The 18,108-nt window shown below is 40.3% G+C and overlaps 1 protein-coding gene across 2 annotated transcripts in view; it reads left to right on the forward strand.

Moving 5' to 3' along the window:
* CUNH10orf67 (chromosome unknown C10orf67 homolog) overlaps positions 1-18,108 on the forward strand; it is a 165,367-nt gene that overhangs the window by 8,562 nt on the left and 138,697 nt on the right. For both annotated transcript variants that reach the window (XM_053895154.1, XM_053895153.1), the window contains exons 2-4: positions 8,337-8,457; positions 15,492-15,635; positions 17,324-17,398. In XM_053895154.1, the coding sequence (XP_053751129.1) occupies positions 8,337-8,457; positions 15,492-15,635; positions 17,324-17,398 (340 nt within the window). The remainder of the gene's footprint in view (positions 1-8,336; positions 8,458-15,491; positions 15,636-17,323; positions 17,399-18,108) is intronic.

The raw sequence follows: 18,108 nt of genomic DNA on the forward strand, positions 1-18,108 counted from the left end.
GAGGGGGAAGAGGCGATGCAGCGCGAGCCACATGCTCCCTGTAAGTGTCGTCCCTTCTCCTTGAGCCTGGACTCTTACATGTCCCTTCCATCTTATGAGACTGAAGCTGCCTATGCCCAATTTTACGGTTTGGTGGGTCAGATCAAACCCAGTTTGTCATGGGAAACTCAGGCCTGCTGACTCACGGTGACGTATTCAGTCTTTTCCAGGCTCCTTAGCAAGCCAGGGCTGTTTCTCAAAAGGATAATAGTCATCTGTACAAGAAGGCATAAGATTTGCTCTGAAATCCTAGAGGTCTCTGCTGTGATGTTCTTAGTGGTGCTTGCCACAGGGTCACAGATCATCCCCGTTTGTCATAGGCACTCATGAGAGCCATTTTATGTGCTGGATCATAACATCCAAGTGGAAAAGCAGCTTGCACTACAGCCGAGATTCTTTTATTCTGGGCTCCCATAAAAACTGGCAGCCTTACCTGTGACTTGGGAAATGGGTTGAAGTAGCATATACAAATGTGGTATATGTCGCTTCCAAAGTCACACTTCATGGTTCATTAAGGCCTAAAATATTGACAGTTCTTCCTGGTTGAAGGTGGTGAGATTTGAGCTTGCTTGAAGAATGCATATGACTTGTAAAAAATCATTTACTTTGGGGGCGCCTGGATGGCTCCGTCTGTTAAACATCTGACTCTTGATCTCAGCTCCGGTCTTGATGTCTCTCTCTCTCTCTCTCTCTCTCTCTCTCTCTTTAATAAGTTTATTTATTTATTTTGAGAGAGACAGAGACAGCACAAATTAGAGGGGAGCAGAGAGAAAGGAACAGAGAGAATCCCAAGCAGGCTCCATGCTGCCAGCACAGAGCCTGATGCAGGGCTAGAAAACACGAAACCATGAGATCATGACCTAAACTGAAACCAAGAGTTGGACGCTCAACTGACTGAGCCACCCAAGTGCCCCAGCTCAGGTCTTGATCTCTCGGTCATGAGTTCAAACCCCCGCCCCCTCGCCCCCGTTGGGTTCCATGCTGGACATGAAACCTACTTTAAAAAAAAGATTAGTCTGAAATTACTTTGGATCTACAGAAAAGTCGCCAGAACAGAACTAAGATCTTTCATATCCCCTTCACTGAGATTCTTCAATTCTTAACATTTTACCATATTTGTTTTTCCTCTCTCTCCCTGCTTCCTCCTCCTCCTTGTCCCCTCCCTTTGTACACATTCACATATATAAAAACTCATACACTCATTATTGTTAGTCTTTTTCAAACATTTTGAGAGTAACTCTAGAATTGGTGCCCACCACTGCTAGGTATTACGGTACGATTTTCCTAAAATGGATATTCTCCTATATAACTAGCACACAGCTCTCAAAATCAGGAAGCCGACGTTAGCCCAGCACTACAACGAGCCCCTTCAAGTTGTGCCAGTGTACTAACAATAACTTTTTCCTTTTTTGTTCAAGATCCTGTCTACGTATGTGTTGTGTTTAGCTATCCTGGCCTTTCAGGCACATTCAGTGTGGAAGAGTTCCTTAGCCTCTCCCTGGCGTTTATGTCCTTGACACTTTTAAAAAGTATTGACTTCAGATTTTGTAGGATGACCAGCTCTATCTGATGTTTTCTTGTAACCAGACTCAGGTTATGCATTCTTGGCAGGAATGCCCCAGAAATGGAGATATGCTCTTTCCAGGGCATCAACTTCAGTGGGCAAATGTCATTCAGTCTGTTTCCCCATTGGGGCTTTAACTTTGACCTTGTTGGGTTGGTGTTTGCCAGGGTTCTGTATCATAAATTTACCATTCTTTCCTTTGTAATAAATTATTATTATTTCCTTTGTAATTAAATTATTATATATTGGCTCAGCCAGTTAGGCGTCCCGCTCTTGATTTCGGCTCAAGTTATGATCTCAAAATTTGTGAGACTGAGCCCCGTGTTGGACTCTACTGGGACGGAACACAGCCTGCTTGGGATTCTCTCTCTCCCTCGCTCTCTGGCCCTCCCCCATGTGTACGTGCTCTCTCTAAATAAATAAATAAATAAGCATTAGAAAAATTTTATTTTGTGAGTAGGTATTACAAAATCTCCTTCCCCCCCCTTGCTTCACTGAGATATATTTGACACTTGACATTATGTACGTTTAAGATGTATAATGTGATGATTTGGTATACGTATGTATTATAAAGTGGTTACTGCAATAAAGTTAGTTAAAACATCCATCACCTCACATAATTACTTGTGTGTGTGTGTGTGAGGACATTTAATATTCACTGTCTTAGCAACTTTCAAATATACAATACAGTACTGTTGATTGTAATCACTATGCTGTACATTAGATCCCAGGATTTATTTCTCTTAAAATCGGGAGTTCGACTAACATCTCTCCATTTCCCCACCCTTCAGCCTCTGCAACCACCATTCCTTTCTCTGTTTCTGTGAGTTTGGCTCTTTTAGATTCCACATATAAGTGAGATCATACAGTATTTGTCTTCCTCTGTCTATCTTATTTTACGTAGTATAATGGCCTCAGTGTTCATCTATGCTGTCACACAAATGGAAGAGTTACCCTTTTTTATGGTGGAATAATATTCCATCGTATATAAACATTATATTTTCTTTATCCACTTATCCATTAATCGGCACTTAGGTTGTTTCCATCTCTTGGCTATTTTGAATAATGTTTCGTGAACGTGGGGTGTAGATACTGAGATAATGACCTCATTTCCTTTGGATATATACCCAGAAGTGGGATTGCTAGTACATAAGGTAGTTCTATTTTTAAGTTTTTGAAACAATTTCTTAAATTTTGATTAAGAAAAATTCTCTTAATCAAAATTCCGCTGACCAGCCTTACCTGTCACTGATGACTCCCACCTTAATGAGTCGCCTCTGCGGGGGTTGCCAAATGCTGGTTCCCTAGTTTCACCATTCTTTTTTACATCCATTACATTAATGTACCCAAGTCTCCCGATCATTCTGGCTCTGCGATGCTGTTCCTGTTTCTCACACTACCCTACATTCTTGGCTACTGGGCCTACTGGCCTTTTCCCCTGCATGGCTTCCAACCTTTCTCATGGGGAAATTGACTCTTGTCATTGACCACGATGTTGATTCCTCCACTCTTGCGAGGGAAGGGAATGGAAGGAAAAGGAAGCTGGAAAAGATAGTGACTACATATGGTTTCAATAGGTGAAACTGTGGGGAGACTGTATCTTAGGCTATGGGTACTACCAAGGTACAGATGTATTTTGAGAACATTTAATAGGTGACCATGGTACATAGTGTATATGCAATGAGAGATGAGTTAATCGCTGCCTCAGAATATATAACATATTTTTGTTCACTTGTTTACTGGTTGTCTTTCCCTTTAGAATGTAAGTTCCGTGAGAACAAAGACTTTGCCTTGTCCACTCCTATTATCTTTGGTGCCCAAAACAGGGTCCAGCAAAAAGTAGGTACTCAGTTATGCTTTGTTAAATGTGTGAAGCTCAGACAAGTAGTTTGCACCCATATTTTGAGGGTCAGAATAAGAAGACTGTATTTAATTCTCTTTGACAAGGGAAGACTGTCAAAGTCTTTTATAGCAGGATAGTGAAACAACCAAGGTTTTCGTAAAATACCTCTAGGGATAATGGGAATGATAGGTTAGAAAGAGAGAAATTTGGAGGCCTGTAGTAATTTTAGGAAACATTTATTATCTATATTTTATGGGATGCTTACTTAGAAGTAAAATGATTTTGTTTTTATATCATGTTTTAAAAGATTTCAGGGGCACCTGGGTGGCTCAGTAAGTTAAGTATCGGACTTTGGCTCTGATCACGATCTCACGGTTCGTGAATTCGAGCCGCCCCCCCCCCCCGCCCCCCCTTCGGGCTCTGTGCTGACAGCTCGGAGCCTGGAGCCTGCTTGGAATTCTGTGTCTCCCTCTCTCTCTGCCCCTCCCCCGCTCATGCTCTTGTGTGTCTCTCTCTCTCAAAAATAAACATTAAAAAAATTCTTATCATAGATAATAACATTCATCCATTTCTATAGTGTAGTATACCGAATTTTAACATAATATACTGAATTTATACATAAATATACTGAATTTTAACATAATATACTGAATTTATACATAAATATACAGTATATACATAAATATACTGAATTTTAACATAATAATTACAACTTGGTGGTTTTCACAAATTATTTTCAAAAATGGTTGTAAATGTCAGGTAGACAAAGCTTTAAATATTGGTGATCTTTTTAGTTAATTGCTATATCTTAGTCATAAAAAAATTCGATACAGAGGTGTGTGGCTGGTTCAGTCAGAAGAACATGCACCTCTTGATCTCAGGGTCATGAGTTTGAGCCCCATGTTGGGTGTAGAGATTACTTAAATAAAAAACTTTTTAAAAATAAAATAAATATAAAAAATTCAATACAAGAAGCATTTATTGAGAGGATTTATGGGTCAGGTACCTGTCAAGGACTCTGTAGTGTTTGAGATCTTACCCTACTTATAAGCTAACAAGTTTGCTTGTTTCATGGCTGTCAGCAGAAGACACAAGACTCCTGGGTCAAAGACAAAGGACTTTATCATCATTGCAAAAGCACTGTCCAGACTTTCATGCTTATTTCCGATGATTTGCCATGCCCCTGCAGTGCCATGAGGCTAACACTGAAGACCCGTCACAGATACCTATATACACAGCGTGTTGCATTAAAGGAGGGGATCCCTGAGCTCGCCACTCTTTATAGTAAACAGTATCAGCCTGCTTCGTGGCAGAGGAAAGGCATTACCTCATCCTTCAAGATTGCTCACTGCAAACTCAACTCTGAGGAATGGCCTGCGGAAAGAGTGGTCAGGATTTTGCATTCTTGGCATACGCAGAAAGAATGTACAGGGACACTCAGGGACCAAGGAGATGGCCTCTTCCAATAGTACTGTGTTAGTGCGAAAAAGATACAGACTCCTAAAATGAAATTAGGCCAAATCTAAAATACAATTTTCTGTGGAAAAACACTGAAAATATTAATTGGAACTGAGGTGTACAACATTACCGGTGCTCCCTCCCCATCTGGATAACACTACTGATGAGATTTGTCATCAGTCTGATATTGATGAGTGTGCAGAAGATGAGTTGAAAATTTAGTGGGAGTAGTTGAAAATCATTATATTAAGTGCTTAAAAATTTATGAATTTAAATTTCACCTTTCTTGGTTGAATAGTACTAGACTACAATGGTTTTTTCCAAACGTGATGAAAAAATGATACTTCAGACCATAATAATGATAGTAACAATTGCCATCACCACACCAATAGCAGTGAACATTTTGAAAAAAAGTGAACTTTTTTTTTTTAATGTTTATTAATTTTTTTTTTTTTTTTAATTTTTTTTTTCAACGTTTTATTTATTTTTGAGACAGGGAGAGACAGAGCATGAGCGGGGGAGGGTCAGAGAGAGGAAGGCACAGAATCTGAAACAGGCTCTGAGCGGTCAGCACAGAGCCCGACGCGGGGCTCGAACTCACGGACCGCGAGATCATGACCTGAGCCGAAGTCGGCCGCTTAGCCGACTGAGCCACCCAGGCGCCCCAATGTTTATTAATTTTTGAGAGAGAGACAGAGTGTGAGCAGGGGAGGGTCAGAGAGAGAGGGAGACACAGCATCTGAAGCAAGCTCCGAGCTAGCAACACGGAGCCCCGTGCGAGGCTCGAACTCACGAACCGTGAGATCATGACCTCAGCCAAAGTCGGATACTTAACCCACTGAGTCACCCAGGAGCCCCAGCAGTTAACATTTCTTAAGGGCTTACTATGTGACATGCATCATTCAAAGTGCTTCTGGGTATTAACACACTAATCCTGACAATAACTGTATGAAATAGGCACTATTTTTTTTTCATAAGAAGAAATTAAGGCCCAGAAAGTTAGGTAATTTACATCATATCACATAGCTAGAATACCAGGAAGCGTTCAGCCACGATTAACAGAAACTCTCAACAATTGGTGCGTTTATTATATGATGCAGGAAGACCAGAGGTATGGCGGGCTTTAGAGCTAGTTGATTCAATGGCTAAACAAAGTCATCAGCGAAAATTACTTGTTTTTTTTTAACAGCTCACCATTCATGTACGAGCTTTGCCCTCTGACTGGCCCCACTTGTGGTCACCAGATGGCCGTGGCACTTCTTGGCATCGCTTCCACGCAAGGCAGTGTTCGGTCACAGAGGAAAACTCTCCCCTGGTGCCCTGTCGGTGTCAGAGTGTAAAAAGCTTTCCCACAAGCCCCCAACATATCTTTCCTCGGGTCATTCTTGCCAGAAGCAAGTTCCACACCCTCCCCTAAAACATCTGTCCAGAAGAATGGGATCTCTGTGATGGAGACAAGACAAGAGTTACCCTCGACAGTGGAAATATGATCACCCAGCCCTGATTTCTGTGGGAGATACATGTGAGACTCTGCCAGCAAATAAGGAGGGAAAGGGTTGCAGGAGGGTGCTCCCAGCAGGATCAGCTGGTCAGCAGACAACGGAAGATAGAAGCACTCTGTCTTCTTCGGGGTCTGCCCTGAAAAGTCTGGTGATTCTCCTTGGGCTTTCGTGGCTTTCTTTGTTGAGCTGACATTTTAGAAGCTGGTAGTTGTGGTAAGTTTGATCACATTGACGGAGTGAATCCAGAAAATTGGCTTTCTTTTTACTGTTTACGATAGCCATCATTCAAGGTCGGTAGGAAGAGTTTACAAATACTTAAACTCCTTGCCTACTCAGATTTCTCAAGAAACGGAGTCTGAAAATCAAATACAGTATGGTGGTGTCATGATCCCAAAGAAGAATCCTCAAATTGTTTGGTTCTGGGAACTGTGATCGTTCCTGGGGACCTCAAAGAGCTTTAGTTGATGCCTATTATTCATGGTAACCGTATTAGAATTTTACAAGGAGAAGTGAAGAATATACATATATTAATTCATTGAAAATAATGGTAAACCAATTCTATGTTAAAGTAAATAACACAGGGGAGCCTGGGTGGCTCAGTCGGTTGGGCGTCCGACTTCGGCTCAGGTCATGATCTCGCGGTCCGTGAGTTCGAGCCCCGCGTCGGGCTCTGGGCTGATGGCTCAGAGCCTGGAGCCTGCTTCGGATTCTGTGTCTCCCTCTCTCTCTGCCCCTCCCCCGTTCATGCTCTGTCTCTCTCTGTCTCAAAAATAAATAAAACGTTAAAAAAAAATTTTTTTTAATAAAATAAAAAAAAGTAAATAACACAGTTTAAAGAAAAATGAACTTGATTTTTGAAAACAAGAACTTTAATGAGTATAGTGTCATTGCTTTACATTTTTGCAAACCTTTTCAGTGCCCGGCTTCGTGGGGTAGCTGAATTCTCATATCTGCTTCTACATTCATGTCTTATGCTCACATAACCTGTAGCTTCTGGAAAACTCCACTGAACGCTTGGGAGAGCGTGATGGTGGAAAAGGAAAATAAAATTTTAATGCTATCGGGGTGCCAGGGTGGCTCATTTGGTCGAGCGTCTGGCTTGATTTCGGCTCAGGTCATGATCCCATCCATGGTCGTGGAATCCAGCCCCGTGTGGAATCCAGTCCTGCCAGAGCATGGAGCCTGCTCAAGATTCTCTCTCCCTCTCCCTCTCCCCTGCTTGTGCACTCTTTCTCTCTTAAAAAAAAAAAAAAATCTTAATACTATTATGAAAATAATTTTGACCTTGTGGACTCCCTGGAAGGGTGTCCTGGAACTCCAGGTGTCCTCGGGCCACATTTCAAGAACCCCTGTCTCAAAGTATTTTTGCTTGTATGCCTGTGTATAATTTATAATGGGTTTAAGCAGTAGCACAGGTAAAACGGTAGATAGGATATTAAAAGGAGGCTCAAATTGATCATAACTCAGAGAATGGAATTAAGATGAGTACCAGTAGAGCAATATGCCCAGTGCAAGGAATCTGATAATCCAGCAGAGTCCTGGTGAAAACCCCAAAGCATGAGCAGCTAATTCAGAACTTTCCTCACCCCACAGGTCCCTTTGAATCTTTAAAATATAATATGATTTGGGGCACCTGGGTGGCTGAGTCGGTTAAGCATCCAAATCTTGATTTTGGCTCAGGTCATGATCTCACGGTTCGTGGGTTCGAGGCCCCATCAGGCTCTATGCTGACAGTGCGGAACCTCTTTGAGATTCTTTCTCTCCCTGTCTCTTTGCCCTGCCCCACACATGCTCGCTCTCTCTCTCTCAAACTAGGTAGACTTTAAAAATATATATAACATGATTTACACAAAAAGATGTGGAATAACACACATGTTAAAGGAAATATCTATTCTATAAAGCACTTTTAATCTCCGTTTATTTTTTCCAGACTTAAAATTTCCGATGATTTGAAGATTGGCTTTTTCAGCACAGACCATGCTACTCAAACAGATTCCAATGAAATTTTGCCGTTGAAAGAGTTGAGTTCATCTACAGAGAAGCTAGTTCAGGTAAAGCTGGATTTATTTAGAAACTTCTGAGATTATTTTAGGTGTTGTTTACCTTTATGTCTCTTTCCTTCACAGAATGGAAATGAGTAAAAAATTTTAAATATTAGCATCTTTTACAAGCTGAATTGGATGAGAGCTGTATTTTTTTAAATAATTTGTATACACTACTGCTTGTATTTACATCATGCGCATATATGTTTTGCGAAGTGTGTTGTTACTCTCCTTGAAATTCTTTTGACATCTGTGAACATTTTCTATTTATGATACCTTCCGAGATCAGACGAGATCGTGCGTGTTCAGGCTGGTATGGCCGTAGACTATTTATGATACCTTTTAAAAATTGTAAAATACTTTTGGTGTGTAGAAAAATGTGGCGAATACTACAATGAATAACTTGGGTTACCCATCATACAGCTTTGTCGAATCTTGACATTCCATCATATTTCCTCTGGATCTTTCTTGATTGTTAAGAAACAGCACATTTCATACACATCGGATATCAAGAGTTATTAAGGTCCCTAATCAATAAAACTGTCACACGGGATAGCATACAACTATAAATACTCTTGTGTCCTTGTTTCTGTTTTTTCACTCAACAATATAACTTGAAAATCATTCCATATTGATACATAGTTTCCTTGCCTATTTCAAAAGTACATCATATCATAAAATGTGCATCATTTATTTAACTATCCCTCTATTAATGGACGTTTTGGTCATCTTAAATCTTCTACTGCGATGAATAATTCTGTACATACTCATAAGCCAGCAAATTTGTGGCATAAATTTAAAAGTGGAATTTCTGAGTCAGAGGATGTATCCATTAGTCACTTTGAAGGATATTGCCAAATTGCCCTACACGGAGATTGTACCAATTTACACCCCAACTCATAACTTTTGAAAGTTATTTTCTTACATACTTGCTAATTTATTGTCTTTCCTAATGCCTTCAGAACGGTTTTATAACTTCATTTCCTGTGCAGTTTGGCGCGTCCGAATGACTGACTTCTGGTCAGTAGAATTAGGTGGAAATATTATGTGGCAACTTTGGGGAACCTTCCTTAGTGAACAGTTCATGTGCACTCATTTTGTGCATTTTGTACTTCACTCCTCCCTCCACCTCTTCTCCCTCCCTCCCTTCCTTCCTCCTTCCCACTTTCCTTCCCTTCCTTTCCTTCTTTTCCTTATTTCTGTGCCTAGAACAGGGGTGCTAACGTTTGTACCGTGATTTTGAGGCACTGCATGCAGCGGAGTGATAGAATGGGAGGGACTTGTGTCATTTTCACCACTGATTGCCCACATCAATTTCCAGTGAAAGAGAAATAATTTCTCATTGACGCTTCTGTTATTTGGAGTTCTAAGATATAACTGAACCAAATTCTGACACAATATGCTTAAATCAGATTAAGAGAGTTTCCTCTATTTTTAATTAATAAGAGGCATTTTAAAAAATATCATGAATGACTGGATTTGAATGCTTTTCATGGATCCACTGAATCATATGGCTTTTCTCCTTTACGTGATGATGTGGTGAAAACTGATTTCTTTTTTTATTCCCGTAATCTTCTTTTTTTAATTTGTTTATTGTTTAATTTACATCCAAGTTAGTTAGCACATGGTGCAACAATGATTTCAGGAGTAGATTCCTTAATGCTCCTTACCCATTTAGACCATTCCCCCTCCCGCAACCCCTCCAGCAACCCTCTGTTTCTTCTCTGTATTTAAGAGTCTCTTATGTTTTCTCCCACTCCCTGTTTTTATATTATTTTAGCTTCCTTCCCCTATGTTCATCTGCTTTGTATCTTAAATTCCTCATATGAGTGAAGTCATATGATATTTGTCTTTCTCTAATTTCGCTTAACATAATACCCTCCAGTTCCCTCCACGTAATTGCAAATCGCAAGATTTCATTCTTTTTGATTACCGAGTAATATTCCTGTGTGTGTGTGTGTGTGTGTGTGTGTGTGTGTGTACATCTTCTTTATCCATTTACCTGTCAATGGACATTTGAGCTCTTTCCATACTTTGGCTATTGTCAATAGTGCTGCTATAAATATTGGGGTGCAGGTGCCCCTTCAAAACAGCACACCTGCATCCCTTGGATAAATACCTAGTAGTGCAATTGCTGGACCATAGAACAGTTCTATTTTTAGTTTTTTGAGGAACCTCCATACTGTTTTCCAGAGTGGCTGCCCCAGCTTGCATTGCCACCAACAATGCAAAAGAGAGCCTCTTTCTCCGCATCCTCGCCAATATCTGTTGTGGCCTGAGTTGTTCATGTTGGCCATTCTGACAGGTGTCAGGTGGTATCTCACCATGGTTTTGATTTGTATTTCACTGATGATGAGTGATGTTGAGGAAAACTGATTTTTTAATAGTAAACCCAGAATGAACCCAGCTGGACCATAATAATTCTTTCTGCTTTCTGCATCATTTGCTATCATTTTACCAATGATTGTTTTCATTTATGTTCCTAAGAGATTATCCTGTAATTTTCTTTTCTTCTTACACTATTGTTCAGTCTTGGCACCAGGGTCTTAGTACCTTTATAAAATGAGCTGTGAGATGTTCCTGACTCTTTTCTCTGGAATAATTGACATGAGGTTGGAATTACCTGTTTCTTTATTTGTTAGAAGTCACTTGTAAAACTGAATGTGCCTACTTTCATTGCTATTTTGATTTTGTTATGGATATATTAAGGTTTTCTTAAATCTTCTTGGGTCAGTTTTGACATGTTTTTCTACCAAAGTATTCAGAACGGCAAATTTTTAAATTACTGTCTTCTCTTATTATTCTTAAATCTTTATTGTATCTGTAGTTATATATTTTAAAAAACTATAATTTTGTCCGCACACTCGTTTTTCCCTAGATGAATCTTGGCAGTTTTATCTATTTCATTAATTTTTTCAGAGACTCAACTTGTAGATTTATTAATCCTCTCCATCATATCTTCATTTCTAGTACATAAATTTCTTATCTTTATTATTTAATTTTTGCTGCTGTTTTGGGTTCGCTCAGTTTTCCTTTGTCTAATTTCTCGAGTTGGATCTCAGTGTCAGTTAGGATGGCATATCATTCTATTTTTAGAAAATGCAACTATCGTGGCTCCCCTGCTTACACTCTGTCCCTCTGTCTCCCCAAAATAAATAAAACATTAAAAAAAAAAACTTTAAGAGGCACCTGGGTGGCTCAGTCGGTTAGGCATCTGACTTCAGCTTGGGTCATGATCTCGTGGTCCTTCTGTGGGTTCGAGCCCTGCGTCAGGCTCTGTGCTCACCGCTCGGAGCCTGGAGCCTGCTTCAGATTCTGTGTCTCCCTCTCTCTCTGCCCCTCCCCTGCTTGCACTCTGTCTCTCTGTCTCCCCAAAATAAATAAGACATTAAAAAAAAATTTTTTAATGAAAAATAAAAAAAAAGAAACTGCAACTATCGTGCCTTAATCCCATAGGTCAGTCAGAGTTAGATAATCCATAGTTGGGGCAGTAGCTCTCTGTTGTTATCTATATACCAGCCTTGTTTTATTTTTTCAAATCTCCATTATTAGTGCATGGTTTTGCTTTCGTATTTCTGGCCTCATAGTAGCAAGATGGCTGTTTCACTTCCAGTCTCCATTTGCTGTTCATGGAGGAAGGAAAAGAGGAGAGAAGTAAAGGGGGCGGCAGCCATGTGAGGAAAGCAGAAAACCCCATAGAAAACCCCCGCTTGTTCATCGTTGGCCTTAACTGTATCCCTTGACCCCTTTAACTGGACGGGGTTCTAGAGAAGTGAACATTTTTTTTTAATGTTTATTTATTTTTGAGATGCAGGGGAGGGGCAGAGAGAGAGGGAGACAGAATCCGAAGCAGGTTCCAGGTTCTGAGCTGTCAGCACAGAGCCTGACGTGGGGCCCGAACCCACTGACTATGAGCTCATGACCTGAGCCGAAGTCGGACGCTTAACCGACTGAGCCACCCAAGCGCCCCTAGAGAAGAGAGCATTTTAACTAGACATATTTCTGTTCCAAAAAGTCCTGGTCCTCTCAGAAAGGAAGAACCAGTGTAATGGATATTGGGTTATCAGCTACCAAAGCCTATAGATCATTGTTTTTGAGGCCTCCTCTTTTCTTTGATAAGCATTTACAGTCTTATATTTCCCATAAAGTACTTTTTTACTTTCAGTCCACAAATTCTGAAATATAGTATTTTTATTGGTATTCATAATACTAATTATTTTTATTAGTTATTGCTATTAATATTTATCGGTATTAGATTGAAATACTCTAACATTTTCCAAGTATGCTTTTTAGTTATTCTTATGTTGTTGATTTTTAACTTCAGTCCTTTGTTGTCAGTAAAAACTCGTTGTGAGACAAATCATTTGGTGTTTATTTGCAACTTGTGTTCGTGTGAGGTCGGTCTTTGTCATTGTGCCCTGGATATGGGAAATTAGAGATAAGCTGCACTTGTTAAGAGTTGAGAGCGTATATACATGTATGTGTATATGTGTATGTGTATATATATGTCTATGAACATATATGTATGTGAATATATATGTATGTGTATACGTGTATGTATATATGTATATGAATCTATATGTATGTGAATCTATATCTATATCTATCTATATTTTTACCATTCTCTTCAATACTAATATACCTATATCAACATTCTTTGATATAGTGTTTGCCTGATAAATCTTTCTCATTCTTACACTGACCTCATTTCTGTGTTGTGCCTTAGTACGTCTTTTACAAATTATATATAGCAGGTTTTAAAAATCCAACCTAAGGGCTCCTGGGTGGCTCAGTCAGTTAGTTAAGCGTCTGACTTTGGCTCAGGTCGTGATCCCACAGCTCGTGAGCTTGAGCCCCGCATCGGGCTCTGTGCAGACAGCTCAGAGCCTGGAGCCCGCTTCAAGTTCTGTGTCTCCCTCTCTCTCTGCCCCTCCCCACTCATACTCTGTCTCTCTCTCAAAAATGAATGAACATTAAAAAAAATCTCTTTAAACATTCCTATATATATTAAACTAATAAGAGGTAAAACTAGTCTTTTATATTTGCTTGGATATTTACTATTTCCAATGCTCTTCACTCTTTCCTGAAAGTCTAAGTTTCCAGCCTGTAATATTTCTTTTTAGCCTGAAGGAATTTCTTTAGCAATTCTTGTCTTGGGCAATGAATTCTCATAGTTTTCTTTATTTAAAATGTTACATTGATTATAGCATTTTTGACTGATATGTTCTTTTTTACTTTTTGCTGTAACATTGCGCCTCTGACTTCCATGCTTTCTAATAAGAAAACATCAATCATTTCAAAAGTTATTCCCCTGTATATACTCGTTTTCTTTTCTGACTGCTTTCAAGATTTTCTTTTTGAGGCGCCTGGCTGGCTCTGTTGGTAAAGTATGCCACTCTTGATCTCAAGGTCATGATAGGGCATAGAGTTTACTTAAGAAAAAAAAAAAAGTGTTTTTTGTTTTTTTTTTACCTTTAGAGAGAGAGAGAGAGGGACAGAGTGTACACATGAGGGGAGGGGAGAGGGGCAGAAGAAGAGAGGGAATGAGAAAGAGAGAGAGAGAGAGAGTCTTAAGCAGGCTCCATACTGATGTGGGACTCAATCCCATGACCCTGGGATATGACCTGAGCCAAAATCAAGATTTGGGCACTCAACCGATGACTAAGCCACCCAGGTGCCCCTAAAAAAAGATTTTCTTTTTACCTGTGGTTTTCAGCAGTTGAATTGTTATGTACCTAGGTGTGGTTCATATGTATTTATCCTGCATGAAGTTTGTTCAGCATCTCGAGTCTATCTTTCACCAAATTCGGGAGCTTTTTGGCCATTATATCTTCACAAAAACACATTGTATGTTTTGATGACGATCAGAAATGATTCTTAGTCACCATGCTAGTTATATATTTAAATGTTTGGCTAGTAAATTCACAACAAATATGAATTTTTTCCTATCTTTTCTGATTTAAAATCCATATCTTGGATGATACTTTTTGAGGTGTGATAAAGGGTTGTTGTTAATAACCCAGGTATTTTGTTCCATTTAGGAAGAAACCACCAGGAACCTTCTCTCCCTTACTCCATTAGCATATGTTAATTTAGCAAGTTAACTGGAGTTCTCCAATATGCACCATATTTCAGAGGTATTCTTAAAAGGCAGGACAAGCCCCTGACCACATTCCAGACCATATGCTCATGTTGGGGAGGAGAAATTTTTATTGACCCTTCAATATTCATCTGGCTGGTCTAAGAATCAGATTGATGTTTGACAGATTAACAGGAGAAAATCAAACAATTTTGTGACACGTACACCCCCTGCATATATGGGAGAGACCCAGAAAAACTGAGTAACGCTGAAATGGCGGAAGCCGTCACCTTAAATACCACCTTCAACTAAACACAAAAGAAGATGTTGGGGGAGGTAGGGCACAGTTATGGGAGGTTACCAGGAAAAGCTCAATAAACAAGGGTATGGTAGTTATGCAGAGTTAAGTCAACATAAGACTTTCTAGGGGAGTCTGGGTGGCTCAGTCGGTTAAGCATCCCCCATGATCTTGGCTCGGGTCGTGATATCATGGTTCATGAGATCAAGTCCCACATTTTGGGCTATGTGCTGACAGCACAGAGCCTGCTTGGGATTCTCTCTCTCCCTCTCTCTCTACCCTTCCCCTGCTCACGTGTGCTCTCTCCCTCTCTCTCTCTCTCTCTCTCTCAAAAATAAATAAATAAACTTTAAAAAAAATGGTCTCTAAAGATTTTGCGTCATGCCCCTCTTGCTGGTACAGCTAAAGAGACACCCTTACAAGTGGTGATTTCCCTTATAAATGTAAATGTCTCTTATAAAAGGGAAGCTTATACTCAGTTTTCAGAGCTTCTCCTGTGTTTGCAGTTTCTTAAAAATAGTCAGCCTAAAATAATTAGTTTGCCAAAGAGGCTTACCTTGCAGTGGCAAAATTTGCTTCTCTGTGCCCGGAACCAGGCAATGTGCTAGAACCTTTACACAGAGCGCCCTTACTCTCTACAATAATGTAGGTTTTTTCCATTTTTAGGTCATTAGATCTCTTCAGGTGGATTTTGGGTTCCTCAGAGAATTGCTTCAGCTGAAGTTTGAGGACCGTCTTAAAGAGGAGTCTTTCAACCTGTTCACTGCTCTGCATGACAGGATCCTAACAATCGAAAAACACTATCAAGAGGTACAAACTCTCTCATTTCCTTTGTTTTATATGGCTTGATCACCTGCTTAGGTAGATACCTACTGCAGGTTTGAATTTAGCAACTCATGAGGGCGATTTTATTTGCCTACGTTGTGTCTCATAGAGTAGATAATACAAATAGTAGCTTTACTTTGTGCCAGAAACTTTGTGAGTGCTCTGTACACAAATTAATTTAATTCTCACACTCACCTCATAAAGTAGGTGCAATTATTATTATCCTTCTTTCACAGATGAGGAAACTGAGGCCCAGAAAGTTTAATTCACTTGCTCAAGGCCACCGGTTAAAACAAAACATCAGGGTTTATGTTCCCAGCCAGCCAGTTTGATGCTTGAGATCTGACTCTTAAGCACAATTTTATATCCTTATTTGTGCTTATTATCTCTGTAGGAGCCAAAGGCTTGAAAATTCTGCTGTTTCAAGGAATTTTCTAAAATCTTTGGTCAGGTTAGCGTACGTATCTGTCATTAAGAACAGGTATGGGGGGGCGCCTGAGTGGCTGGCTCAGTCAGTTGAGCATCCGACTCTTGATTTCGGCTTGGGTCGTGATCTCAGGGTTTTGGGATCGAGCCCCATGTTGGGCTCCACACATGGAGCCTGTTTGAGAGGTTCCGTCTCTCCTCCTTCCCCCCTGGCCTCCACCCCTGCTCTCTATCTCAAAAAAAAAAAAAAAAAAAAGAACATGTACTGTTACTTCTCAGCTATAAAACAAAAATCTCATCTCACCATTCTAAGAGCCACACTAAGCCTTTTAAATTTTTTTTTTAATGTTTACTCATTTTTGAGAGACAGAGACAGAACACGAGTGGGGGACGGGCAGAGAGAGGGAAACACAGAGTCCAAAGCAGGTTCCAGGCCCTGAGCTGTCAGCACAGAGCCGGACGCGGGGCTGGAACCCATGAAGCACGAGATCATGACCCGAGCTGAAGTCGGACGCTCAACCGACTGAGCCAGTGAGGCGCCCGACACTAAGCCTTTTAAATGTGTTTCCTCCTTAAGTCAATGCTTAAATGAAACCTGATCACCCCTAATCTACAGATAAGGAAACCGAGATGCCAAGGTCAGGTAACCTGCTTCAGGTCAGACAGATTGAAAGTGGCACAATGATACTGAAATCCAATTCTGTCTGACTCTAAAACCTAATCGTTGTTTGCACTCCATGCTGGAATCAGAATTGACATCAAAATCAAGATTTGTGAGTTTTTTTTTAATGTACTATCTTTCATTGTTATCCAAAACAGTGGTCAAGTGATTTGATTAATCAGAAAATCACTCCGGTTGATGGATTAGTGGCTCTAGATTTCTTTTTATGCGCATATCCTATTCAAAAGGTATAAGGACCGGGACAAGATATGAATCATAAGTAGATTTTATTACTTTTAAAAGCAGTTCCAGGAAGACACTAAAAAGATATGTGAAGCGAAAGAACGTGTTCAGATGATCTGTATTTATTTTATCCATGTGAGCTCTCTATTGCCTTTGGTTAAGTGTAAGTAAAAATTGACCGCAGTGTAATAGCTTTAGTGTAGGAGAAATGGTTGCAAATTGAAGTGTTCACAAGATTTGTGATGATCTGAACGATGGTTTTATATGGAGTCCCTTAGTAGGTGTGAGAGCTATATTTGAAGCTACATTATGGTGCTCATTGTATTTATTTTTTGGTTTGCAGAATGAGGACATCATAAGAAAATGCTACAATCAGCAGTTGGCCGATGCCATAGCTGTTATCAAAGGAACGTACAAGGTGGGTTTTTAGTGCCGTCACGGACCGGGCCAGCGTCACGTCCTGGGATCGCACAGAGTGGGGCTCACTGTGGGGTCCCCGTCCGTGTTTTTGGCTTTGAAGAGCTGTTTGCTCAGTTTTCAGGTCACTGTTCACACGCACATTAAGTTGACCAAAATGCCACTTTATGGTGACAGATGTAACTTTGCAGACACTGGAAAATTCCATCCTGGTATGCGGGTAAGTGAGGGAATAATCCAAGGTTTGTTTGGTGAGCGTGCAGTTGGAGGGAAGGCTGGCTAGCCTCAGAGGGTTCACTGGGTCTGTGGTAAATCCCGATGAATCGTCTCTGACTCTCGGTCGAGTCACTTTTCTTTTGATGAGGACTCATCTATTCGCCAGGTATGGTGCTTCATTCTCCTCCATAGTGGGAAAACTCATCGTTTTCCGTGCTTACCCTGCAGGCTTAGGAAGGACCTTGTGCTTCTTTTAGATTTTATAACTGGAACCTTGTCTTTCCTGTCAATAAACCTCCCGAAGAAATATTTTTATTGTGGCAAACTGTGCGTTGATTACATGCATTTTTTCCTTGACGCTTGCCACATTTGTACTTAATTATAACTGCTTGTTCCGCGTTCTGGTCCACACCAGACTGCAAGCCTTAGGAGGGCAGGGATGCTGTGTCTTACTCACTGCTCTGCCTGCCTCTTAGCAGGCCCGATGTGTGGTTA

This window comes from Panthera pardus, unplaced genomic scaffold, assembly GCF_024362965.1.
Source record: "Panthera pardus isolate Hobbes unplaced genomic scaffold, ASM2436296v1 HiC_scaffold_6, whole genome shotgun sequence".
NCBI lineage: Eukaryota > Metazoa > Chordata > Mammalia > Carnivora > Felidae > Panthera > Panthera pardus.